Source organism: Xenopus laevis, chromosome 1S, assembly GCF_017654675.1.
Source record: "Xenopus laevis strain J_2021 chromosome 1S, Xenopus_laevis_v10.1, whole genome shotgun sequence".
NCBI classification, from domain to species: domain Eukaryota; kingdom Metazoa; phylum Chordata; class Amphibia; order Anura; family Pipidae; genus Xenopus; species Xenopus laevis.
In genome coordinates this window covers 175,432,659-175,444,653 of record NC_054372.1, presented here as the reverse complement: position 1 = coordinate 175,444,653, position 11,995 = coordinate 175,432,659, and the positions used below count along the sequence as shown (strand labels likewise).

At 37.5% G+C, this 11,995-nt stretch overlaps 1 protein-coding gene across 10 annotated transcripts in view; it reads left to right on the top strand.

The window, feature by feature from the left end:
- mast4.S (microtubule associated serine/threonine kinase family member 4 S homeolog) overlaps positions 1-11,995 on the top strand; it is a 332,602-nt gene that overhangs the window by 273,358 nt on the left and 47,249 nt on the right. For all 10 annotated transcript variants that reach the window (XM_041580528.1, XM_041580529.1, XM_041580530.1 and 7 more), the window contains 2 exons: positions 7,742-7,809; positions 10,350-10,435. In XM_041580528.1, the coding sequence (XP_041436462.1) occupies positions 7,742-7,809; positions 10,350-10,435 (154 nt within the window). The remainder of the gene's footprint in view (positions 1-7,741; positions 7,810-10,349; positions 10,436-11,995) is intronic.

The following is an 11,995-nucleotide window of genomic DNA, read 5'->3' as shown; positions in this document are numbered from 1 at the left end:
CAGCTCAGAAACCAGTGTAATTAAAAACAAAATTTAATAATTAGTTTTGTAGCATCAGCTTATATGGCAGGCAAACCTCATTCTTTTGCTTTATGATTTGCAACGACCCCTAACCGTAACATCTTAACAGCTGCTCAAAGCCCACTGAGCATGTGCAGTGTCACTGACACTCCTAATAAATTCCAAGATGGTAAGCTCCTGCGCACAGTTTTGAAGGCCTGGATCATTACTGATATAGAGATGCTGAACCTTTAGGTTGGTGCAATAAGTGCACTATATGAATATATAGCCATATTTATTTAATGGTTTAGTTCTCCTTTAGTTCTCTCCTGATAAAGGCCATAATCTTGGTGTTTTAGGGCAGAGACACGTTCAGATTCGGGGAGATTAGTGCTCCGCAAAAAATCTCCTCTTCTTTGGGGCAACTAATCTCCCTGAACTGCCTCCTGCCGGCTAGAATGTAAATCGGTGGCAATCGGTGCGATTCGTTTTCCGAAGTCGCCCGAAATTGCCTCACAGGCATTTAGATTCTAGCCAGCGGGAGGCAGTTTGGGGAGATTAGTCGCCGCGAAGAAGAGGCAATTTATCGCCGGCGACTAAATCTCCCCGAATCTGATCACATCTCTGCCCTTAGCAGGTGATCGCCTTTATACCAATGATGGGGACTAGTGATGGGCGAATTTGAAATTTTTTTTGACGCAACGATAAACAGACGGCCGTTGACTTTAATGGGCGCCGGCGTCAACTTTGACGCCCATTTTGACGCCGACGAATTGTTGCAGGCGTCAAAATCGGCATGTCGAAAATTTATCGCAAGTATAGAGAATTTCGCGGGAAATTCACGAAATCCGTGGCGTACCGAAACTGGACAAATTCGCCCATCACTAATGGTGACTATTGTATTGGCCTGTAATTATACTGGATACTCATTCGTATAGGGTTATACAGTAATAAAGTATTTGAAGGTTTTTTCTGTTGTATCTGTTATATCTAGATTTTCTGAAAGGCTCTGATATTGTTGTTTATGCAGAGAGGCAATGGAAAGCTTTCCTTTGTTTGTTTCTCAGCATCTTACCCCGATTCCAGCCTTGCATATTGTGACTTTCACTACTGCTTTGGTGAAGAAGTGATGCATGAATTCCTGGATGCTAATAGGAACTGAATGTATCCAGCTTTGATAGCTGCACATCAGTAGATTTATCAGTCTGAGATTGCACAGGATGAATTTCCAAAGAGTTCTCCTGGGGAAGGTTCCCCTGTGGTGCTTAAATTGACATCTTTACCTTTTTTTTTTCTTTTTAATTTTGAATCGCTAGTCTTCAGAAATGGATTAAATCAATGATATAAAATAGGCAGATGTTTAATGGTGTTCAAATGAGCTTTAAAAACCTCTTCAGTCATTTTCCAAATGGTTCCTGGGCTTCCTGCTTTAAGTGCTGACTCTGGGATTCATTCCATTAATACCCACTGTTTGCAAATATTATGTGTCTGCAAGATAACGGCAATAGGGGAGAAGAACTCGTTTGTAATGGAATTATACTCGTGCTCGTTCCTAGAGGAATGTCAACATATTGTAAGATATTTAGAATTGATTTAAGAAGCCATATGTACTGTGCAAATAACATTCTGTTCATAAGTACAGACTGTAAATGTATATTAAAAAAAATACAATTTACACAGCGAGGATTTTCTTCCTCGAAGACCTCATATTTAATAAGGGGCACAGAAACTGTATTTACTGGTTTCTGTTTATTTATTTTTTGTGGTATAGTATAGAATTTGATGTATCTATATATTTATTTATATATATATATATATATATATATATATATATATATATATATATATATATATATATATATATATGAAAAAATGGCAGAAAGGACCAGCACTCCGTGTTCCAAAAAAATTCAACGGTATATTCAAAAACTCACAGTGTCTCCAACGTTTCGACCCTCTTTGGGGTCTTTATCAAGGATAAAATGCTGTGTATTACAAATCTTTAAATACCCACAATCCCTCCACAAGTGACGCCCTGAAGTGACATCATAACCAATCAAATTATTCGATTGCATCGTTATATCATAGATGTGAAAACAACAAGTTGTTTTCACATCTATGATATAACGATGCAATCGAATAATTTGATTGGTTATGATGTCACTTCAGGGCGTCACTTGTGGAGGGATTGTGGGTATTTAAAGATTTGTAATACACAGCATTTTTTAAGAAAGATTCGGGGGTTTGGCCGCATAGTGGATTCAGTGCATCCCTAATATATAGATATAATATGTGGTGTGTATACTATTTCTTGTCTTTTTTATATATATATATATATATATATATATATATATATATATATATATATATATATATAACCATACAGAAAGCTGACGCACACTGGGATTTATCAAAAATGAAAACTTATTTTATTTGGATCTATATATATATATATATATATATTCAGCACTTGAATATATGATATCTTGATGTTATCCATGACTAGTCCATATAACTACACAAGCCCAGATAATATTAAAGGAAATGTAAATCCTCAAAATAAAATTGCATAGAGAGCTCTTCTAAGCAATTTAACAAGTCGCTGCTACAGTAATAATGTTTCCCCTCTGCCTCTCCATACATTTGCAGATATTAAACAGGTCATATAATGACTTTCAATCCACTGCACCACATGACGGCAAGTCTTGTGATGTTTAAAACTGACGTGAAAATGTTGAATGCAGTGCCAGGCTAAGAGGTAGTTGAGCCCAATTAGTAGTACAGTCGTATAAGTAGTTTAGAAGTAGTATGCAATTCTGATATCATTGGCTCTACAGTTTGATCCCCTTATTGTGCCAGATTGTGAAACCAGACACATCTATTTAGTGGATCAAGTTAATCGTTGTTCATGAAGAACCTAGAGGTTGTTTCAAGAACAACGAAAGTGATTAAAGGGGAACTATCAGGAAAATGAAAATTTAATATAAGATTCCTCATACTGAAGGAAACTTCTAAATACAATCAATTAAAAATTCTGTGTTGTTTCTAAAATAATCAGGTTTATCTTCACTATTCCTCTCTCAGCATCTGATGAATTAGATCTTACTCAAATAACTGATTCCAGCACAAATAAATATAACAAAATAACTGCCTTTTGCACAAATCCTGCATGTAGAGAGACATGATGTCTGGTGATTTTACTAGAGTGAGCTCTAATACATCTTCTAGGCAAAAGGAGCCCCCCTATAAGATATATTGGATCATTCATCTGACTCCCAACTCCTGAATGAAGACAGAATGAAGAGAAACAGATGCTGAGAGAGGGATAGTGACGGTAAACTTGATTGTTTCAGAAATGATGCCGAATTTTTGATTGATTGTATTTAGAAAGTTTCTTACCTCTGTATGCTGAAGCTAATATTACATTTTCATTTTCGCGATAGTTCCCCTTTAAAAATATCTCAAACTTTTCCTCAGGCCCTCTAAAGAAATTACAGTAGATTCTCCATTTATTGACTAAAGACTTAAGAAATAAATGAAAACGAAGAAAACATTTCTACATAACATTATCAAATTCACTTGCCTTACTGTGCTTACAATCTCTCTATGTTTCCGGTATGGCAGTGTCTAGCTTAGATATTTTTAGCCACTTCCAGACATTTCCGCTATATCTTGGTAAGTGCCAGTTGTTGACTGCCCACATGCATGCCCATTCAGCTTGGCTAATCCTACCTACCAAAAGGAGACCTGAATGGCACTGCATGGCAAGCAATTCTGTTTACCTCTAGTTTCAATATATATCTGTATGTTTTGTGTTGGACATACTAAGAAGAAGGTCCCGCCCTATAGAGCTTACAGTCTAAGTGGGAGTATGACATACACATGCAAATCGAAAGCAGAAGTGTACAGAGGTTTGGGCATTTGCCCTTAAAGAGCATGTAAAGGCAAAAAAATAAAATCCCATTTTCAGTGAAATTATCCCTTCATTTACTGCTGTGGATAGGAATTGTCTGACGGTCCCTAACTGCTGAGCAGGGAAACAATCATACTTATGAACAGCAGGGGGAGCCCCCGCCTTACTTCCCAGCCATGCAGAACTCAAGCAGCTTTGTTTATGATGATCCCTAAGCAGCCCAGACCACACTGAGCATGTGCACAGTCTTAGTCTTGCAAAGATGTTTAACAAAGTTACAAGATGGTGACCCCCTGTAGCCAACTTTGAAAGCATAAATTATTTGTTTGATTAGGCTTGTGGTGCAGTAAGTTCATGTTTATATTTAGTATACAAAATACAGCATTTCTAGCCTTATTCTATTTTAGGCTTTACATGCCCTTTAAGTGTCAGAACTGGACCAGACAAGATATGTTCTAGTGCTCCAAAAGGTTGAATCTGAGTTTTTCTTAGAGATTTAGAGAATGTTACTACTGATAGATTTGGGGATGGAATTCCTAAGGTAAAACACCACAGGTAGAAAGATTTAAGATGAGAGATGCCATTGGGTTTGGATGGTGTAAACTGTTGATGGTTCTGAGTAGGGTTGCTACCTGGCCGGTATTTTACCGGCCTGGCCAGTAAAAATTATGGTTGATCCCAATGGTTTTTAATAGGAAAAAAAAGATAAATATATAGGAAGGCAGGTATTTTTTTCCAGAAAAGGTGGCAACCCTAGTTCTGAGAGGAGCGGAGAGATGGCCTGGAACATACAGGAAGGAAATGTAGAGAAGAGTGAAGGGTTTTTGAATGTTAGCAGACAGATTTTATATGCTATCCTTTGCTTAACAGACAGTCAGGATAGAGAGTTTGCCAGTTTATGGTTTACTCCTAGGGGAGAGGATTCCAGCACCAGAATTCAATATTGATTGCAGTGGAGAGAGGTTGGAGTCTGGGAGACCAGTGAATAGGAGATTGCAACAGGCTAAGGGCCGGATTCGGGTTTAGCTATTACTTGTCAAAGAGGGGGCCTTGTCTTGTCAATATTATGTAGGGAAAAGTGTCAGGTTTTGGCTGTGGCATTAATATGTTTAGAGAAGGAAAGGGACTGGTACAAAATAACTGCCAGACAGCTTGACAAAATTAACAGGATTAATGGCCATGCCATCAGTGGTTTGGGGGGGAAGACCATGAGATCCATTTTAGCTAGGTTTAATTAGAGGCGGCATTGGTTCATCCAGTAGGGGATATCTCATGCCACATCATCATCATCATATATTACCACTGTCAAATGAACAGACACCAGTAAATAGATATTCAATATTCCTTATAAAACCACAAGCTCTTCGACGGAGAGAATCCTTGCTGTGTAAATTTTAGTCCGCATTTATGCATTTGCTCAGTCCATATGGCTTCTTAAATCCATTCTAAATGGTCTACAATATGTTGATGTCCCTCTAGGGACAATCCTAAGTGTTATTCCATTTCAGACAAGAACTTCTTCACTATTGCTGTTATCTTGCAGACGCACAATATTTGCTAAAATATATAATTGCTTGCATAGCTACAAACTGCTATAGTAATTTGACATCATTAAACTCAATAAAGTGCCCTCAGCTGTTGCCACTACGAAAACCACTATGTGGGTGTGGGGCGGTTACAATTTAATTAAGCAAGATATATATATATATTGGGGTGGATACTTTTAAGTTTGATTGCTGATGATTATAAAAGGCCACTCCTCGTGGGCTAGATGAATAGGATAAACGTTCTCTGCATGGTCAAGTTTTTTGTGTTCTGTCACATACCTACTTCCATAAAGGCTGGTGTGGAAAGGTATCTCATCTTCCCATCATGTTCATTGTCATTACTGCCCTTTCCATTGCTCTTGTGACACTAAGAAAGTGCAACACCAAATAAGCACTACATTCAACCACTTGCCTTTCTCCTACCCCTCTTTTCAATTTTCTTCTACCACTTTCCTTTCTTCTACCCCTCCTTTTTTCTTCTATTTAATTTTATTTCTCACCTGTTCCTATATTATATTACATTATAAGCTGTAGATGATGTCTTCTTCCTCCACTTACATGGTCTTTTGAACCCCAAATACAAATAAGTTAGTGGAGTGCGGGTTGAGAAATTCTTGATCCGCACCCAACCCTAACCCGCCCCCTCCTAACCCACCATTCCCCCTCTATTTATAGACCCATGCCCGACCAGCAGTGATGTCACAAAAGAGACGGGCGAGAGTCTATGGGGTAAATTTATCAAAGAGTGAAGTTCCGCCACTAGAGTGAAATTCCGCAGCTCTCCATTCATTTCTATGGGATTTTGAAAGGCGTATTTATCAATGGGTGAAAGTAAAATTTCACCCTTTGATAAATACACCTTTAAAAACCCCATAGAAATGAATGGGAAGTGGCGGAATTTCACTCTAGTGGCAGAACTTCACTATTAACTTCACTCTTTGATAAATATACCCCTATAACTTTAGGTGTCAGAAGCCGGCAGTGCTAGGTTTCAAGCGGGGAGAGCAGGAGAAGAACTCAACCCGGACCCGCCCTCGAACCGAAGATTTTGTGCAGGAGCCGGCCCGATACCACAGGTCCCACAGGTTTCGCCCCGGCCCGCACATCACTAATATAAGTGCATAAAAGTTCATGATATAATTCATCTTTCATAAAACCATAATTCATAATTTAATATACATATTGCACAAAATATATTTAGCGGCAACTGCTACTTTTCTACCCAATTAAATGTGTACCAGACTGCCTCTTCTCTAATTCTTTGTTCAATTTTGTGTCATCACATGCCTTGAGTAGTTATGGCAATCAATTACAGAGCCACATTACACGCTCATTAGCTTGTCTGAAGTGCAGATGTTGCCGTTCCCCTTATTTTCCATTCAGTGTGTTTCTCTTTCTGATGCAGAAAGTCAATTCATAAAGAGCTGCGTTTTTGTAGCTGGAATGAAAAACAGACTTGTTTCTTTGTGTGCAGAGTATCTAGTCCAATCTAGTTGTTCCTCCTCAGTACCTCCCAGAATCCTCATTGAGCTAATGGCTTAGTATGTTCCCTGAGAACTGGAATTTGCAAGAACTAGAGGCTGAATGTGACTCTCTCTTTAATTATAAGTCACTTAATCACTAGCTTTTATTGGGTCTTAGAATTGTATATGTCTGCTAAAGAGTGTTTCAATTTCAACATTTTTTTTTTCATTTTATATATATATTATTCTTTATTTAGGATAGTTAATGGCACATTGACATAAAATAAAATAGGGTCGGGGAAAAACAAAACATTAAGTTCAACATTAAATAAATGCAATAGGATTGTTTTGCCACCAATATGGATTTGTGCAGCTTAGTTACCAACAAGTACAAGGTGCCAGAGCAAGCGGAAATCCGTTTTAAAATGTTAATTATTTTTATAAAGAGAACTTTATGGGCAATGGCCTTCCCAGAATATGGAGCTTTCTGGATAACTCATCCTAAACCTGTATATTGACGATTGACATCTATGAAGATGTGTTCTATAGAAGAATGGGCCATCATGTTCATCATGCCTTGACTTTACTTTACAGATCATATTTGTGGGTCTAAATTTAGTACAGTTACTGTACAATTTTAATGTTTAGAAAAAAAAACATTCAATACAAATGTTGCAACTGTAAACAAATAGCTCTACTTGTAAAAACAAACCCTGGTAATTCCAGAATTTGAACAAATGCGTTGCTTGTGTTATAATTTTTTTTTATATTTGTACTCATGCTCTCAATTTCCATTTTCTTTTTCATATTTTTTTAAGAAATTGCACTGCTATCAAATTATGACAGTGGAACGGCTGAAACTCCTGAGACAGATGAATCCATCAGTGTAAGTTTCATGATTGTAGAAAGATTTATTGGAAATATTAATAATCTTATTATCAAACTATGTATCGGGAGATTCAGGCAGGTTCCTTCAAGTCCCTTTCGTCTTCATGAACCTATGGAGGGTAGCAGGTGCTTGCCAGTTAGTATCATCAGCAAATATGGAGACCGTATGGACATGGTTGGACTGAAGGGGGCTCTCAAACTCCCCTGGTGCGCCGCCGAGCGTGTGCCCCACCACCAAGTGTGCAGGCGCGCACTTAATTTTTCGTGTAGTCGCAGCAGAAAGCCGGTTGAAGATCGCGGATCTGGGTCGGCGGGGCCCACCGGGTTTTTTCCCGGTGTTCCGCCGGCCCAGTCCGACTCTGAGTATGGACAATGCCATCAAAGCCAATTTCAAATAACTTAGAAATCAAAAGACGATGGATTGACCCTTGACCTAATCCACTAACACTGAGCCAACTACGTTTACCACCATTATTTGTAAAGCATTGTTAAAGGTACAGTAACACCAAAAAAATAAAAGCTTTTTAGAGTAATTAAAATATAATTATTATTGCTCTGCATTGGTAAACGTTACGTGTTTGCTTTAGGAATACTTCTATAGTTTATATAAATAAGCTGCCATGCCAGCAGTCATTTAGGCTGAAAAAAAGAGAAAAGGCACAAGTTACATAGCAGATAACAGATAAACTCTGTAATAGCATACAATGGTATTCTGTAGGATGCGTCTGTTATCTGCTATGTAACCTAAGCCTTGAATGGCTGCCCCATGGCTACACAGCACCTTGTTTCTATAAACTATAGTAGTGTTTCTCAAGGAAACACACTAGTCTTACTAGTGCAGTGAAATAGTACATTACAGTTTAATTATTTTAACGCACTTTCATTTTTTTGGTGTTACTGTTCCATTAAACCTATCCCTTGTGTGAATAACATCAGCATCAGGCCCTGGACATTTAGTTTACCTACATTATATATTGTTTTCTTGCACCTCAATCAATCATTTACAAATAATGACTCTATTAACAGGTTTATCAACTAAGTAGAACAATATAAGCAGTTCAAACTCTCACCTTCTCCCTGTTTCCATCAACAAGTTTACTTAACTCTGATACCAAGGAGCCAACGTCCTCTTGCTTCGCCTTCTTACTGTTAAGACTTACTATTGCTGTTTAAATCAATTTACAATATGTTTAACTCTTTTCAGCAATCACCTTTCTAAATTCAGTTTCTGTATGCCTGATTGCTTTTATGCTCATGCTCGATTGACCCTGTGCTATTTAAAGTTTCCAATAACAAAGCTAACCCGAATATCTTAACTTTAATGTGTAATTTTTCCCCCTAGCAGTCTCAATGCTAATCTTTCCGTTAGACTGTTATACTTTCTAAGGCATTAGAATTTTAAAGAGACTCCATTTACAGTTTTTTTTTTTATTTAACCCAATCAAAATATTGTCTCAGTTAAAGGGGACTGCCACACAAACATAACTTAAAGGGATACTGTCATGGGAAAAAAAAATATTTTCAAAATGAATCAGTTAATAGTGATGCTCCAGCAGAATTTTGCACTGAAATCCATTTCTCAAAAGAGCAAACAGATTTTTTTATATTCAATTTTGAAATTTGACATGGGGCTAGACATATTGTCAATTTCCCAGCTGCCCCAAGTCATGTGACTTGTGCTCTGATAAACTTCAATCACTCTTTACTGCTGTACTGCAAGTTGGAGTGATATCACCCCCTCCCTTTCCCCCCCAGCAGCCAAACAAAAGAACAATGGGAAGGTAACCAGATAACAGCTCCCTAACACAAGATAACAACTGCCTGGTAGATCTAAGAACAACACTCAATAGTAAAAACCCATGTCCCACTGAGACACATTCAGTTACATTGAGAAAGAAAAACAGCAGCCTGCCAGAAAGCATTGATCTCCTAAAGTGCAGACACAAGTCACATGACCAGGGGCAGCTGGGAAATTGACAAAATGTCTAGCCCCATGTCAGATTTCAAAATTGAATATAAAAAAAATCTGTTTGCTCTTTTGAGAAATGGATTTCAGTGCAGAAGTCTGCTGGAGTAGCACTATTAACTGATGATTTTGGGGGAAAAAACATGTTTTCTGATGACAGGATCCCTTTAAGCTTTTTGAAAGTACTGAACACATAATATCAAGCAACTTTGCAGTATACATCCATTAAAAATGCAGACTTTTCATGATTTTTAATGGTTTCTGACAGTTCCCTTAGCCTGGCCCCCTGCTCTCCTGCTCATCTGTCTGACTACTTTGCTGAGCTGGCTACTGTTACTTTGTATCAACAGCCAGTTGTCTTTAGCCTGCATCCTCCAAACCCCACAATTGGTGGTGGGCTTCCATTATCTAGTTGCTCTAATTATTTCGCCACATGTAAATGTAAGTGAATATTAAAAACACTGAAAACCATCCTCAAGTGAAAAGCACTACCAGATCGGTTTACTCTTTCTGATGCCACAAGAAAATCCCCTTGGACACACTCAAAAATTCCTTCTTTCTTTTCCATGCAGAGCTCAAAAAAGTCAATGAAAATTAGAAGAAAACCTTGTGAGAGTGATTTTGAAGCCATGAAATTGATCAGCAATGGAGCATACGGGTAAGTTAATGGAGCACACGGTGGTGGTTGCCTTTGTGCTGTTGTCTTCTATATTTGTGCTTCTTTTAACTGTTTGAACCAAAAATCTTTAAATCCACCGCATTGCTCTCTGGAATGGAAGACTTGCTGTTGTGCTTGTTGCTTGTTGTAATTAGTGATGGGCGAATAAATTCGCCAGGCATGGATTCGCTGTGAATTTCCATGATTCACGAAAATTCGCCACACCAAAAAAAATTGTGATGTGTATAAAAATTGTCACACAATAAAATTATTTGGACGCCCATTGACTTCAATGCGTTTCACAAATTATTCTCTGTTTTGCAAATTTTTTCTCCGTTACGCAAATTTTTCGGCAAAGTGAAACGGGACAGCTTCGTCCACCACTAGTTGTATTGAACTGAAGGAGCTTTAAAATGTACCAGGAAAAAAACTTACCCCCTTCCATGAATAACAGAAATGAATTGGCTTTATGATTTGTAGAAATTAGGCTCTTCCCCCTCCACTTATAACAGTGGTTTTGGAACCAATTTTCTTTTTGTTGTTTGTTACTGTTATGGAAAAAGGCAAAATTAAAACCTTTTAAAAAAAAAACACTTTAGTCTACCAGGACAGAATTAGATTTAATTTCTCTCCTTTGAGATGCTTGTAATTAAATGAAAGGTTTGAATATAAGATTTACTTTCCATTGTTAGATTGCTGTATAATTGTACTCCGCTTTTGTTTGGTAAGCAGTCTCTGCTGGTTTATAGGTGACGCAGCCTATAAAACTATACATTCAAATATATTCACAAGTCATTTCATTTCATATGGGTGGTTCCTATTTTTGTGTAAGTGCATGTATATTTTATATTCCTTTAAAGGATATGTGGCAGAGATATATTGAACATCACTGAACAGAATACTGTATGAAGCAGCTGTGTTTTTTATTCATTTCAGATATGGGATACATTATCTGGAAACCCGTTATCCAGAAAGCTCTGAATTATGGAAAGGCCATCTCCCATTGACTCCATTATAATCATATAATCCAAATTTTTTCTGTAATGATAAAACGGAACAGGTATGGGACCTATTATCCAGAATGCTCGGGCCCCGGGGTTTTCCAGATAAAGTATCTTCATACCCTAGAAAATCAAATAAACCTAAAAAGCTGGTTTTGCTTCATATAAGGATTAATCAAATCTTAATTCGGATCAAGTATAAGGTACTGTTTTATCATTACAGAGAAAAAGGAAATCATTTTTAAAAGTTCAGATTATTTCATTATAATGGAATCTATGGGAGACTGGATATTGGGTTTCCGGATAATGGATCCAATACCTGTCCACTGTACTTGATCCAAAACAAGATTTATTAATCCTTATTGGAAGCCATACCAGCTTATTTGGTTTATTTAATGTTTACATGATTTTCTAATAGACTTTAGGTATGAAGATCCAAATTACAGAAAGATCAGTTATCCGGAAAACCCCAGGTCCCGAACATTCTGGATAACAGGTCCGATACATGTATATAGTATGTAAAGTACCCTCTACTGTGTATAAAGGTTTTAGAAGGCAC